The following is a 16,631-nucleotide window of genomic DNA, read 5'->3' as shown; positions in this document are numbered from 1 at the left end:
CCTTGAGGCATCGAGTTTGGTAAAAATTCTGGCATTGGCCATTTCTGATGTGATTTCCTCTCTCTTTGGTATTGGGTAGTGTTCTCTTCTAATATTACGATTGAGATCTTTAGGTTCCATACAGATTCTAATGTCACCCGTTGGTTTTGTGATACAGACGAGGGAGCTAACCCAATCAGTCGGTTGTGTTCCCTTTGATATGATTTTTTACAATTGCAAACTTGTTAATTCAGCCTTCAATCTTTCTCTGAGATGAGCTGGTACACGTCTTGGTGGATGTATCACAGGCTTGGCACTTTAAAATCTTCTCTCATTATAATGCTTTTCCTTAGGAAAGTTGGCAGTACGGTAGCACAATGGTTAGGACAGTTGCTTCACAGCTCCAGGATTCCAGGTTCGATTCTCAGCTTGGGTCACTGTCTTTGGGGTGTCTGCACATTCTCCCTGTGTGTGCGTGAGTTTCCTCCGGGTGCTCCAGTTTCCTCCCACAGTCCAAAGATGTGCGGATTAGGTAGATTGGCCATGATAAATTGCCCTTAGTGTTCAAGAAGGTTGAATGGGGTTACTGGATTACAGGGATGAGGTGTGGGCTTGGGTAGAGTGCTCTTTCCAAGGGCTGGTGCAGACTCAATGGGCCGAATAGCCTCCTTCTGCACTGTAGATTCTATGATTCTTAGCGGTTTACATTCTGAAATCCAGACTAGGTTTTACAAATGACAATTTTAAACAAAACTTCTGTTCCATTTTCAACAGCAAGTCAGGTCCAAGATCTCACACCAACCCCTTGAGGATTTCTTTGTCTTGACCGCTGTACAAACTGCTCATAATCGCTTTACCTCTCGATTCCCAGATTGTATTACAATTACATCAAATGTTTCATGATCTTCAGAAGTCTGCTGTCCCACTTTAAGTATAGTTACTGCAATTGTCAGAATTGTCAGAACACTCCTTTTACTCTCCTTTGAATTCTTATGAGCAGTACCTTGGTCTCTGTTTAATTAATTCCAGGGAGGTGGTAATATAGTAGCATTGTCACTGGACTAGTAAACCAGAGACCCAGAGTAATGCTATGGGGACCCAGATTCAAATCCCGCCACTGCCGATGGGGAAATTTGAATTCAATGAAGATCTGGAATTAAATATCTAATGATGACCATGAAAGCATTGTCAGTAATCGTAAAAACCCATCTGGTTCACTAATATCCTTTATGGAAGGAAATCTACCATCCTTACCTGGTCTTCCCTACATGTTGTGGAGATGCCGGCGTTGAACTGGATACAGTAAGAAGTCTTACAAAACCAGATTCAAGTCCAACAGGTTTGTTTCAAACACGAGCTTCCAGAGCACTGCTCCTTCCTCAGGTGAATGGAGAAGTATGTTCCAGAAACATTTATATAGACAAAGTCAGAGATGCCAGACAATGCTTGGAATGCGAGCATTTGCGGGTAATCAATTCATTACAGATTCAGAGATTGGGGTAACCCCAGGTTAAAGAGGTGTGAATTGTCTCAAGCCAGAACAGTTAGTAGGATTTTGCAAGTCCAGGCCAGATGGTGGGGGTGGATGTAATGCGACATGAATCCAAGATCCTGGTTGAGGCCGCACTCATGCGTGCGGAACTTAGCTATAAGTTTTTGCTCGGCAATTCTGCGTTGTCGCGTGTCCTGAAGACCGCCTTGGAGAACGCTTACCCGGGGATCAGAGGCTGAATGCCCTTGACTGCTGAAGTGTTCCCCGACCGGAAGGGAACATTCCTGCTTGGTGATTGTCGCACGATGCCCGTTCATTCGTTGTCGCAGTGTCTGCATGGTCTCACTAATGTACCACGCTTCGGGACATCCTTTCCTGCAGCGTAAGAGGTAGACTACATTGGTCGAGTCCCACGAGTATGTGCCGCGTACCTGGTGGGTGGTGTTTCCACGTGTAATGGTGGTATCCATGTCAATGATCTGGCACGTCTTGCAGAGATTGCCCTGGCAGGGTTGTGTGGGGTCATGGTCGCTGTTCTGAAGGCTGGGTAATTTGCTGCAAACAATGGTTTGTTTGACGTTGCGCGGTTGTTTGAAGGCAAGTAGTGGGGGTGGCACCAGACAAGGATGCCCACTGTCCCCGCTGCTGTTCGCACTAGCAATTAAACCGCTAGCAATCGCGCTCAGGGCAGCAAAAAATTGGAGGGGGATCCGAAGGGGAGGTAGAGAGCACAGAGTCTCACTCTATGCGGATGATCTGCTCCTCTATATCTCGGACCCACAAAGCAGCATGGACGGAATCATCGCGCTCCTGAAAGAGTTTGGAGCCTTCTCGGGCTACAAACTCAACATGAGCAAAAGTGAGATCTTCCCAGTACACCCGCAAGGGGGGGGGGGGGGGGGGGGGGGGCAGCACTAAAGGGGCTGCCGTTCAATCAAGCCCGACATAAATTCCGCTACCTGGGGATCCAAATAGCCCATGACTGGAAAGGGATCCACAAATGGAACCTCACCAGCCTGACGGAGGAAGTTAAAAAGGACCTGCAAAGATGGAACACACTCCCGCTCTCCCTCGCGGTGAGAGTCCAGACGATCAAAATGAACGTACTGCCCAGGTTCCTCTTCCTGTTTAGATCCATTCCGATCTACATCCCCAAGGCCTTTTTCAAAGCGCTGGACAAACTCATCATGGCGTTCGTATGGGGGGGTAAAAATGCTAGGATCCCAAAGAAGGTCTTACAAAAAACAAAAACCAGGGGAGGGCTAGCCCTCCCGAATCTACAATTCTACCACTGGGCAGCAACAGCCGAGCGAGTAAGGGGATGGATCCAGGAGCCAGAGGCTGAGTGGGTGCGTGCGGAGGAGGCCTCCTGCATGGGAACCTCCCTCCGGGCCCTCGCCACGGCAGCACTCCCATCCCCACCCAAAAAACACTCCAGCAGCCCAGTGGTGACAGCCACCCTCCAATCCTGGAACCAACTGCGGCAGCAACTTGGCCTGACCAAAATGTCGAACAGGGCTCCCATCTGCAACAACCATAGGTTCACACCAGCACTGACTGACGCCACCTTCAAAAGGTGGAGGCAGGACGGGGGGACACTGACAGTCAGGGACCTATACACGGACGACAGGATCGCAACACTGGACGAACTGACAGAGAAGTTTCAGCTAGCTGGGGGGAACGAGCTACGGTACCTGCAGCTCAAAAACTTCCTACGAAAGGAGACAAGGACGTACCCACAACCGCCACGACAGACACTACTGGAAGACCTACTGGACGCAAGTATCCTAGAGAAAGGGAACTGTAGTGACATGTATGACCGACTGGTAGATAGGGACGACACCGTACTGGACGCAACAAGAAGGAAATGGGAGGACGACCTGGGGATGGAGATAGGGTGGGGACTCTGGAGCGAAGCACTGCATAGGGTCAACTCCACCTCCACGTGCGCAAGGCTCAGCCTGACGCAACTAAAAGTGGTACATAGAGCCCACTTAACAAGAACCCGTATGAGTAGGTTCTTCCCGGAGGTGGAAGACAGATGTGAACGGTGCCAAAGAGGCCCGGCCAACCACGCCCACATGTTCTGGTCTTGCCCCAGACTCGTGGAGTACTGGACAGCCTTCTTCGAGGTTATGTCCAAAGTGGTGGGAGTGAGGGTGGAGCCATGCCCGATAGTGGCGGTCTTCGGGGTTTCAGAACAGCCAGATCTATTCCTGGGGAGGAGGGCGGACGCCCTTGCCTTTGCCTCCCTGATCGCCCGCCGTAGAATCCTGTTTGGCTGGCGGTCAGCAGCACCGCCCAGAGCTGCGGACTGGCTGTCCGACCTCTCGGAATCTCTCCAAATGGAGAAAATCAAATTTGCCATCCGAGGGTCGGACGACGGCTTCCACAGAACGTGGGAGCCATTCATGCAACTGTTCCGGGACCTATTTGTGGCCAATGTACAAGAGGAAGAATAGTCGGGGGAAGGTAGCGGGAGGGGGGGGGGGGGCTACAGGTTCGGTACGGGGGTTCGATGGCTAGCTAAGGCCCAAAACCAAACTAAATAAACATGTTGAGGGGGGGGGGGGGGGGGGGGGCGGGCGCAGTTACTACTACGAAGATGCTTACCTGTAAATATGTATGTTAATTTTTGCGTGTTTGTTTGTTGTTTTTTTTTTTGTTCTTTTTCTCTCCTAACAATTTGTAATTTGTTCAACATAAAATATGAAAACTGAATAAAAACATTTATAAAAAAAAAAAAAAAAATAAAAAAAAAAAAAAGTAGTGGGGGTGTGGGGATGACCTTGGCAAGATGTTCATCTTCTTTGATGATGTGTTGAAGACTGCAAAGAAGATGTCGTAGTTTCTCCGCCCCAGGAAAGTACTGGACGACGAAGAGTACTCTGTTAGTTGTGTCCCGTGTTTGTCTTCTGAGGAGGTCGGTTCGGTTTTTTGCTGTGGTGCGTTGGAACTGTCGATCGATGAGTCGAGCGCCATATCCCGTTCGTACGACAGCATCTTTCAGCATCTGTAGGTGTCTGTTACTCTCCTCCTCGTCTGAGCAGATCCTGTGTATATGGAGGGCTTGTCCATAGGGGATGGCTTCTTTAATGTGTTTCGGGTGAAAGCTGGAGAAGTAGAGTGCCGAGACAACCAATGTGACGAGGAATGTTCCTGGTTCAACTGGTCCATGGGTGCGGAGTTTCTGTAGGAAGTCCGTCGTGTTGCGACAGAAGCTGGGTGTACCTTTTACGATGGTTTTCAAGATGCCCTCGATGTAGCCAGAGAGGTTCTCACACAGGGTACCATTGCCTTAAACGATAGGACGGCCTGGTCTGTTGACCTTGTGTATTTTCGAGAGGCAGTAGAGATCTCCAACGTGGGGAGTATGTGGGATGAGAGCACGTAGGGTGCACTGAAGGTCTGGATCCAAGGTCTTGATCAGTCTGTTGAGTTGGCGGATGTGTTCCTTAGTTGGATCTGCGGGTAACTGTCTGTAGTGTTCCTGTTTGTTGAGTTGTCGGTATACTTCTTTGCAGTAGTCCGTTCTGTTCGGTGGCCCCTCCTTTGTCTGCTGGTTTGATGACGATGTTGCGGTTGGTATTGAGAGCGTGAATGGCATTGTGTTGGACTTGGGTGACGTTCGGGGCTGCCTTGTGAATGCGACTGATGAATCTGGCATTGACACGACTTCTGACGGCTTGAGCATACATGTCGAGTCTAGGGGAGCAGCCTTCCAGAGGGGTCCAATTCGACTCTTTCCTTTTTGTTTGCTGCACCGCAGATCTCGCGGTCTGCTGTTCCGGTTCATTGGTCGTCTCCTTGGGTTCGCTGTCGGCCTCTTGGGGTCTGTGGAAGAATTCCCGGAGCCTCATTCGCCTGATGAATTCCTCTGTTTCTCCCGCGAGACTGATGGGCTCCATTTTGGTGGTGGTGCAGAAATTGAGCCCTCTGCTGAGGACTTCGATTTCGTCTGGTTGAAGGGTGTAGTCCGACAAGTTGACAATAGATTTCCCTGTATTGTTTTCTACTCTGGTACCGGGGCTAGCTTGGTTGCTGCTGGTGGTGATGCCGAGTTTCTAAAGCTTCCTGTTCTTGGTGGGTTCTTGGAGGGGCCACCGTCACACTGAACAGAACGGACTACTGCAAAGAAGTATACCGACAACTCAACAACCAGGAAGACTACAGACAGTTACCCGCAGATCCGACCAAGGAACACATCCGCCAACTCAATACACTGATCAGGACCTTGGATTCAGACCTTCAGTGCACCCTACGTGCTCTCATCCCACGTAATCCTCGCATTGGAGATCTCTACTGCCTCCCGAAAATACACAAGGCCAACACACCAGGCCGTCCTATCATTTGAGGCAATGGGACCCTGTGTGAGAACCTCTCTGGCTACATCGAGGGCATCTTGAAACCCATTGTACAAGGTACGCACAGCTTCTGTCGCAACACGACGGACATCCTACAGAAACTCAGCACCCATGGACCAGTTGAACCAGGAACATTCCTCGTCACAATGGACATCTCGGCACTCTACACCAGCATCCCCATGACGACGGTATTGCTGCAACAGCCTCAGTGCTCAACACTGACAACTGCCAATCATCAGACGCAATTCTGCAACTCATCCGCTTCATTCTCGATCACAACGTCTTCACCTTCGACAACAAATTCTTCATCCAGACCCACGGAACAGCCATGGGGACCAAATTCGAACGTCAATATGCCAACATCTTCATGCACAAGTTTGAACAAGACTTCCTCACCGCACAGGACCTTCAACCGATGTTATACACCAGATACATCAATGACATTTTTTTCCTTTGGACCCACAGCAAAGAATCGCTGAAACAACTACACGATGAGATCAATAAGTTCCATCCCACCATCAGACTCACCATGGACTATTCTCCAAATTCAGTTGCATTCTTGGACAAACTTATCTCCATCAAGGACGGTCACCTCAGCACTTCGCTTTACCGCAAGCCCACGGATAACCTCACGATGCTCCACTTCTCCAGCTTTCACCCGAAACACATTAAAGAAGCCATCCCCTATGGACAAGCCCTCCGTATACACAGGATCTGCTCAGATGAGGAGGAGCGTGACAGACACCTACAGATGCTGAAAGATTCCCTCGTATGAACGAATATGGCGCTCGACTCATCGATCGACAGTTCCAACGCGCCACAGCAAAAAACCGCACCGACCTCCTCAGAAGACAAACACGGGACACCACTGACAGAGTACCCTTCGTCGTCCAGTACTTTCCTGGGGTGGAGAAACTACGACATCTTCTTCGCAGTCTTCAACACATCATCAAAGAAGATGAACACCTTGCCAAGGTCATCCCCATACCCCCACTACTTGCCTTCAAACAACGTCAAACAAACCATTGTTTGCAGAAAATTACCCAGCCTTCAGAACAGCGACCATGACCCCACACAACCCTGCCAGGGCAATCTCTGCAAGACGTGCTGGAGCATCGACATGGATACCACCATTACACGTGGAAACACCACCCACCAGGTACGTGGCACATACTCGTGCGACTCGACCAATGTAGTCTACCTCTTACGCTGCAGGAAAGGATGTCCCGAAGTGTGGTACATTGGCGAGACCATGCAGACACTGCGACAACGAATGAACGGGCATCGTGCGACAATCACCAGGCAGGAATGTTCCCTTCCAGTCGGGGAACACTTCAGCAGTCAAGGGCATTCAGCCTCTGATCCCCGGGTAAGCGTTCTCCAAGGCGGCCTTCAGGACACGCGACAACGCAGAATTGCCGAGCAAAAACTTATAGCGAAGTTCCGCACGCATGAGTGCGGCCTCAACAGGGATCTTGGATTCATGTCGTATTACATCTATCCCCCACCATCTGGCCTGGACTTGCAAAATCCCACCAACTGTTCTGGCTTGAGACAATCACACCTCTTTAACCTGTGATTATCCCTCTCCCTGGATCTGTAATGAATTGATTACCTGCAAATGCCTGCATTCCAAGCATTGTCCAGCATCTCTGACTTTGTCTATATAAATGTTTCTGGAACATGAACATCTTGCCATTCACCTGAGGAAGGAGCTGCGCTCCGAAAGCTCGTGCTTGAAACAAACCTGTTGGACTTTAACCTGGTGTTGTAAGACTTCTTACTGTGCTTCCCTACATGTGACTCCAGATCCACAGCAACATGATTGACTCTCAAGTGCCCTCTCAAGGGCAATTAGGCATGGGCAATAAATGATGGCCCATGTCCCATGAACAAATAAAAGAAAAAGTGTTTTAAACTTTCTTTCTGCCCCAATTCCCTGGTTATCTGGACTGTAACGTTCACTTTCGGATGCCTGCCTCTTTGCAGCTCTCATCCTATCCAGTCTTTCCTCTGGCAGAGTTGAGCGACATTCACTACCCGAGATGCTGTGTCCAACTGCCCACAAAAGTAAACTTTAACAGCTTCTCTCTCTGACAAGGACCCTGTTGCTAAGCAACTCCTGCAAATCTCTGCTGGCCTGTTTATTATACACACCATAGCCCTCTCTAAGCACAGTAGAAACATAGCTGGAACTTGACCAACCCCATTACAGACAAATACCTTTGTTCAGCATGAATCTAATGCTAAGTTTTATGCTTCCAGGCACAGAATAAAGAAAACTGACAACGGAATTAAGGATTATATAAGATTAAAAGAAAACACCTACAAAGTTGCCAGAAATAGTAGTAAACCTGAGGACTGAGAGATTTTTGGAATACAGCAAAGGGAGGTCGAGAAACTGATAAAGAAAGGGAAAGTAGAAAATCAATATAAATTAACAAAAATCATAAAAATGGACTATAAAAGCTTCTATAGGTATGTACAATGCAAGGGTTTGGCTGAGACAAATGTGAGTCCATTACAGGCAGAGTCAGGAAAATTCAAAATGGGGAATAGAGAAATGGCAGAGAAGTTAAATAATATAAAATAGACATAGATATCGAACATACAGTGCAGAAGGAGACCATTCGGCCCATCGAGTCTGCACCGACCCACTTCCACCCTATCCCCATAACCCAATAACCCCTCCTAACCACTAAGGACAATTTAGAATGGCCAATCCACCTAACCCACACATCTTTGGACTGTGGGAGGAAACCGGAGCACCCGGAGGAAACCCAAGCAGACATGGGGAGAACGTGCAGACTCCGCACAGACAGTGACCCAGCGGGGAATCAAACCTGGGACCCTGGCACTGTGAAGCCACAGTGCTAATCACTGTGCTACCGTGCTGCCCAAAATGGGTATAATGTCTCCGAGGAGCAGCCAGATGACATGCTGGCAGGGTACCAACTGACTTTTCGATCAGGAGCCAGTTAAACCCTCCTGTAAAATCTACCCTGAAGGTTTGATCAGTGGACATGCTTCATGCAGTTTGTTGGATGTTTCCTGCCGAGATTTCTCAGTGAGAGCCAGACTTGGGTTCACCCAGACTTAGTCATTTTTGGGGGGCCTTGGGGAGTTTCTCAGTGTGGTTAGTTATGCTGCCTCATGCCGCCGAGGTCCCAGGTTAGATCCTGGCTCTGAAACACTGTGTGGAGTTTGCACATTCTCCCCGTACTTGCATGGTTTTCACCCCCACAACCCACAGGCTAGGTGGATTGGCCACGCTAAATTGCCCCTCAATTGGCAAAAATGAATTGGGCACTCTAAATTTTTTTTTCAAGTTTTTTCAGCGATGGCAAACAGGTCGCCCCTCAGCCTCCGTCTCTCTAGGGAGAACAATCCCAGTTTATTCAATCTCTCCTCATATCTAATACCCTCCAAACCAGGCAACATCCTGGTAAACCTTTTCTGTACTCTCTCCAAAGCCTCCACATCCTTCTGGTAGTGCGGTGCCCAGAATTGGACACAGTATTGCTTTCTTTACCACCATTTCCACCTGTGCTGCCACCTTTAAGGAGCCGTGGACCTGCACACCCAGATCTCTCTGTGTCTCTCTGCTCCTGATGGTTCTGCCATTTATTTTGTAGATCCCACCTGAATTGGATCTACCAAAATGCATCACCTCACATTTCTCCAGTTTAAATTCCATGTGCCATTTCTCTTCCCAATTTACCAGCCTGTCTATATCTTGCTGTATTCTCTGACAATCTTCATCGCTAGAAGCAACGCCTGAAATCTTAGTATTATCTGCAAACTTGCTAATCAGACCCGCTACGTTTTCTTCCAAGTCATTTATCATCATAGAATTTACAGTGCAGAAGGAGGCCATTCAGCCCATCGAGTCTGCACCGGCTCTTGGAAAGAGCACCCTACCCAAGGTCCACTCCTGCACCCTATCCCCATAACCCAGTTACCCCACCTAACATTAAGGGCAATTTTGGACACTAAGGGAAATTTAGTATGGCCAATCCACCTAACCTGCACATCTTTGGACTGTGGGAGGAAACCGGAGCACCCGGAGGAAACCCACGCACACACGGGGAGGATGTGCAGACTCCACACAGACAGTGACCAAAGCCGGAATCGAACCTGGGACCCTGGAGCTTTGAAGCAATTGTGCTATCCACAATGCTACCGTGCTGCCCATATATATTACAAACAGCAGCGGTGGCAGTACTGATCCCTGCGGAACATCACCAGTTAGAGACCTCCATTCAGAAAAACATCTTTCCACTGCTACCCCCTGTCTTCTATGGCCAAGCCAGTTCTGAATCCATCCAGCTAGTTCACCCCTGACCCCCTATTTAATCTTTTGCAACAGCCTGCCATGAGGGACCTTGTCAAATGCTTTACTAAAGTCCATGTGGACAACATCCATAGCCCTTCCCTCGTCACTCATTTTTGTCACCTCCTCAAAAAACTCAAGTAAATTAGTGAGACATGACCTCCCTCGTCCAAAACATGCTATCTGTTCTGGGGAAGTCAGGCCTGGTGTGCAGTTGGTTGGACATGGTCTCTGGGTAGTCGTGCCTGATCTAGACGGTAATCAAGTGGTCTGAGGCTAGTTGGGCTTCGTCTTATGAACCATTTCCACCTTATTGTTGCATTCTGTAATTCAGAATTCTAGAATTTAGCAAAGAGGATGAAGGGATTGATTAAGAAGGGAAAAGTACAGTACGAAAGGAAGCTTGCAGGGAACATAAAGATTGACACTAAGAGTTTCTATACATATGTGAAGAGAAAGATATTGGTAAAGGCAAATGTAGGCCCACTACAGACAGAAACAGGGGACTGCATAACAAGGGACAAATAAATGGCAGACTAATTGAATACATACTTTGGTTCTATCTTCACAAAAGACACAAATCAGATCCCAGAAATGTTGGAGAATGAAAGGTTTAGTGAGTGGGAAGAACTGAGGGAGACCAACATTAGTAGAGAAATGGTGCTGGGAAAACTGATGGGATTGAAGGTGGATAAATCCCCAAAGCCTGAGAATCTGCATGCCAGAGTGCATAAGGAGGTGGCTCTGGAAATAGTGGATGCATTGGTGGTCATCTTCCGGGATTCTATAGACGCTGGAACTGTCCTTGCAGATCGGAAGGCAGCTCACGTCACTCCAATATTCAAAAAAGTGAGGTAGAGAGAAAACAGGGAATTATAGACCAGTAAGCCTAACATCGGGAGTGGGGAAAATGCTTGAATCCATTATCAAGGACTTTATAGTGGAACATTTAGAAAGCAGTAACAGGATCAGTCAGAGTCAGCATGGATTTATGAAAGGAAAATCATGCTTGACAAATCTGTTGGAATTCTTTGAAGAGGTAACCAGTACAGTTGACAAGGGGAAGCCAGTCGATGTGGTATATTTGGACTTTCAGAAGGTGTTTCACAAAGTCCCGCATAAGAGATTATTGTGCAAAATTAAAGCACATGGGATTGGGGGAAATGTATTGAGGTAGAGAGAAAACTGGTTAGCAGAGAGGAAACAAAGAGTAGGGATTAATGGGTCCTTTTCAAATTGGCAGGCAGTAACTTGTGGGGTATCACAGGGTTCGATTCAGGGACCCTAGCTATTCACAATATATATTAATGATTTGGATGAGGGAACAAAATGTAACATCTCAAAGTTTGCAGATGATATCAAATTAGGTGGGAGAGTGAATTGTGATGAGGGTGCAGGGATCCTGCAGCACGATCTGGGCAGGTTGGGCAAGTGGGCAAACCAATGGCAGATGAGGTATAATTTGGATAAGTGTGAGGTTATTCATTTTGGAATCAAAAACAGGAAGGCAGATTACTACCTGAATGGTTGTAAATTGGGAGAGGGGAGTGTGCAGCGGGACCTGGGTGTCCTTGTGCACCATTCGCTGAAGGTAAGCGTGCAGGTGCAGCAGGCGGTAAAGAAGGCTAATGGTATGTTGGCCTTCATTGCGAGAGGTTTCGAGTATAGAAGCAGGGATGTGTTGCTGCAGTTAGACAGGGACTTGGTGAGGCCACTCCTGGAGTATTGTGTTCAGTTTTGGTCTCCTCTTCTGAGGAAGGATGTTCTTGCTCTCAAGGGAATGCATTGAAGATTTGCCAGACTGATTCCAGGGATGGCGGGACTGTCATATGAGGAGAGATTGATTAGGTTGGGATTGTTCTCGCTGGAGTTCAGAAGAATGAGGGAGGATCTCATAGAGACCTATAAAATTCTAACAGGACTAGACAGGGTAGATGCAGGGAAGATGTTACCAATGATGGGTGTGTCCAGGACCAGGGGTCACAGCCTGAGGATTCAGGGTAAACCATTTTGGACAGATATAAGGAGACATCTTTTCCACACAAAGAGTGGTGAGCCTGTGGAATTCATTACCACAGGAAGTAGTTGATGCTAAAACATTGAAAATTTTCAAAAGGCAGGTAAATATAGCAGTTGGGGAGAATGGGATTCAAGGCTATGGGGGAGAAAGCAGGATTGGGCTATTGAGTTGGATGATCAGCCATGATCGTGATGAATGGCGGCACAGGCTCGAAGGGCCAAAAGGACTCCTCCTGCTCCTATCTTCTATGTATCTATGTAATGCATGGTGCCTCAACTGATACATCAGAATTCATCTGTGACAGAACTGTCAGAATGGTGGGAGGTGGACCAAACTTCCAGCTATGAAGTTAGAAATTCCACTTTCACTGAGCTGTACATGATGTGGAGATGCCGGCGTTGGACTGGGGTGAGCGCAGCAAGAAGGCTTACAACACCAGGTTAAAGTCCAACAGGTTTGTTTCAAACACTAGCTTTCGGAGCACTGCTCCTTCCTCAGGTGAGCCTTCCTCAGGTGAGGAAGGAGCAGTGCTCCAAAAGCTAGTGTTTGAAACAAACATGTTGGACTTCAACCTGGTGTTGTAAGACTTCTTACTGAGCTGTACCTCAGCTTTCCAGCTCTCATGTCACCCAGCACAACTGCCGATTTTCCATTGCCACTGTCTCCAGCTGGCTTATCCTGCTTGCGTTTGTCTTACACAATACTCACAGTGTTTACAAATAATCCTCGAGATGTCTACATGACAGCACCTTCCTCCAAACTATGCTTCACTTACCAACGTAGAAAGATGTGGGGCAATGGTCACCACTGAATATGGTGGTGGTCTCAGAGTCAAAGCGAAGCCACAGGCCAAGTGAGAGAACTGCAGTGCCAGTCAGCTGATAACAAAAAGAGAATCACCGTTAATGATGGGCAGTGAGAGTAATGGCAGTAATCATGTTAGGGAACAAGAGCAATGAAAGATGACAGCAATGGGAAGTGATAATAATGCAGGTTAGGCAGATAGGGCGGGGGAGTGGGCCTGGGTACGGTGCTCTTTCAGAGGGTTGGTGCAATCCTGATGGGCTGAATGGCCTCCTTCTGCACTGTAGGGATTCTAATAAAAATACACAATTATAGGGAATGATTGTAATGAGGAATTACTGTAATAGGAAATTGCTATAATGGAAATGACTAATGGGGATGACTGTAATGAGAAATGACTGCAGTGGGAATGACGAATGGGAAATGACTGTAAGGGGAATGAGCCCAATGAGGAACTAGTGCAATGGGGAATGACTGTAATGGGAATGAGTATACTGGGAATGACTAATGGGTAATGAGGAATGACTGTAATGGGAATGACTGTAATGGGAATGAGTATACTGGGAATGACTAATGGGTAATGAGGAATGACTGTAATGGGAATGACTGTAATGGAAATAACTGTCATTAAAAATGACTGTAATGGGAATGACTGTAATGAAGAATGACAGTAATGAGGAATGACTGTAATGGGGAAGCCATAGCAATACGATCTTACTATAATGGGTGGTGAAAGTCCTGAGGAATGCCTCAGTTCTGCATTATTGCTGCTGATGTCCTTCAAGAATCAACCCTTGACACCCACCATCTACATGATGGCCCTCAGCACCAATATTTTAGTTATTTTATGGAACATGGTAATTGCTGGACATCATCTGAAAGAAATTCATTAGTTTCCACATAGAATCATAGAATACCTACAGTGCAGAAGGAAGTCATTTGGCCCATTGAATCTGCACCCACCCTCCGAAAGAGCACCCTACCCAGGCCCAATCCCCACCCACTCGCCGTAACCTCACCTACCCTTTGGACACTAAGGGGCATTCTTTTAGTACGGCCTAATCTGCATATCTTTGGACTGTGGGAGGAAACCATAATACCCGGGGGAAACCCACGCAGACACGGGGAGAATGTGCAAACTCCACACAGACAGTCACCCGAGGCCGAATTGAACCCGGGTCCTTGGCTCTGTGAAGCAGCAGTGCTAACCATTGTGTCACCCTGCCAGAAGCCTCCTCCACCTAACCACCAACTCTTTCAACTCCTCTGCTCCCTCTAAATGGTTACATTATTTATCTGACATCCAGCACAATATGGAAACTCCCTTGTCTTAAATATTGAGAAGATTGTGGTTATTGGCTGTGACCCATGTCAGCAACTCCATTCCTCTCTCTGGAAATTATTGTCAAGCTGTTTGCAATTTTGGTGTCATGTTTGACCCTTTATGTAATAAATATCTGACCACCTATCTGAGTCACCATTGAGGCCGCCCATTTCCACCCCCATAGAATGGAAAAAATTGTATCTCTTTAATATCTTTCACCACTTCAGGATATCACAAACCACATTGCAACCAATGAAAGTGCTTTCGAATCTCTGTCATAGCTGCAGTGTTGGAAAGGCAGAATTTTATTGTGCTCAGCAAGCTCCTGGTAAGAGCAATGTGATGAGTTTTAGTAATACTGATTGGAGGCTATATATTGGTCAAGGTTAACCCCCATGCTCCTCTCTGAAATCATACGATGCAAACCTGTACATTCAAGGAAAGAGCAGGTGGAGTTTTGGTTAAACATGTCACCCTAAGGTCAGTATTCTAACAGTGCAGCACTCCCTCAACATCCCACTAGAATATCAGTCTTATTTTCTGCTCAAATCTATGGAGTGGGACCAAAATCCACAATCTCCGAACTAGCGGTTAGAGCGTTAACAGCTCAGCCAAAACCGACACAAAGAGTCCACACTCCACCCCACCTATGCTCATAGACATAGACATAGACATAGAACAGTACAGCACAGAACAGGCCCTTCGGCCCTCGATGTTGTGCCGAGCAATGATCACCCTACTTAAACCCACGTAACCCGTATACCCGTAACCCAACAATCCCCCCATTAACCTTACACTACGGGCAATTTAGCATGGCCAATCCACCTAACCCGCACATCTTTGGACTGTGGGAGAAAACCGGAGCACCCGGAGGAAACCCACGCACACACGGGGAGGACGTGCAGACTCCACACAGACAGTGACCCAGCCGGGAATCGAACCTGGGACCCTGGAGCTGTGAAGCATTGATGCTAACCACCATGCTACCGTGAGGCTCATCTGTTGCTGAAATCCTCGCTTCTGCCTTTTTTTTACCTCCAAACATATATTTCAACACACTCTGAGCTGCTCTCACACACTCTATCCACAATAAACTTCAGGCCATCCAAAACTCTGCTGCCCATGTCCTTAAATGCACCCGTCCTGTTCCCCTATATTCCCAGACTTCAATTCAAAATTCTCAACCCTCTCTTTAAATCCCGCCATGGTCCACCCTTCCCGACCTCTATGATAAACCCTCTCTGTCTCAGCCCCGTAACCCGCCAAGCTATCTGCGCTCCTCAAATTCTGGCCCCAATTTTAATAATTCCACTGTTGATGGCCTTGTCTTCAACAGCCAAGGCTCTAAACTATGGAGTTCTCTCCTTAAATACCTCCAACTCCAATTGCTTATATCTTTTCTGTTTGATCAAGCATGTTGGCACCTGACCTAACATCTCCCTATGTAGTAAGGATCCCCATGCTTAAACCTTGCTTTCCCTTGAGAGTATTGGTTCGGAGCTGAAAATCATGCAATGAGGCAGTTTCTGAAGACTTTAGCTGGAGATCCTGCATTGTTTTGACAGTGCCAGGCCTGTTTTTAAAGCCATCTCGAAAGATCTCTCTCTTTCAAAGTGGAGTTTCAAGACATCTGTGTACAGCAAGTATTTCAGAGTGCTAACTGTATTTAAAAATGGATTGGGATCTGAGATGGTTCTGTTGTTTGAATGGAAGTAAACATAGCTGGCCAGGGCTAGTGTGTTGTTGGAGGGCATTTTCTGATACTGGACTATCATATAAATTATAGGTGGCTCTGTAATTACATTTGTGCTCTTATGTTACTTTTGAATCGTTCTGATGAGACAAAAGGTACTCATTGGCTTAGATACCTGTTTAGAAGAGGCAATTTGTAGAAATAGATAGTGTATACACAATGCTGTTAATATCAGAAAGGACACAAAATGGCTGTTATCTATTTTGTGATTTTAATAACACAAAATGGCTGAACAAGCCACATTCCCTGTAAACTGTCTCATGAGACCCAACCGTGGGTATGTATAGATAGATAGAGAAATACAGCCCAGAAAAGGCCCTTCGGCCCACGATGTTGTGCCGAACTTTTGTCCTAGGTTAATCATAGAATTTTGGACACTAAGGGCAATTTTTCATGGCCAATCCACCCAACCTGCACATCTTGGACTGTGGGAGGAAACCGGAGTACCAGGAGGAAACCCACGCACACACGGGGAGGATGGCAGACTCCTATAGAGAGTGTCCCAACTGCTTCACAGAACAAGACTTGCAATGTATCCTTGATAAAGCTCAAGGTCCACAGC

The 16,631-nt window shown here is 47.3% G+C and overlaps 1 protein-coding gene across 1 annotated transcript in view; it reads right to left on the bottom strand.

Annotated features, from left to right (window-relative positions):
• LOC119978968 (CD9 antigen-like) overlaps window positions 1-16,631 on the bottom strand; it is a 212,780-nt gene that overhangs the window by 99,897 nt on the left and 96,252 nt on the right. Inside the window, exon 2 of the mRNA XM_038820918.1 lies at window positions 12,964-13,066. Within this exon, the coding sequence (XP_038676846.1) occupies window positions 12,964-13,066 (103 nt within the window). The remainder of the gene's footprint in view (window positions 1-12,963; window positions 13,067-16,631) is intronic.

Source organism: Scyliorhinus canicula, chromosome 15 (genome assembly GCF_902713615.1).
Source record: "Scyliorhinus canicula chromosome 15, sScyCan1.1, whole genome shotgun sequence".
NCBI lineage: Eukaryota > Metazoa > Chordata > Chondrichthyes > Carcharhiniformes > Scyliorhinidae > Scyliorhinus > Scyliorhinus canicula.
This window is presented reverse-complemented; position numbering and strand designations above follow the sequence as displayed.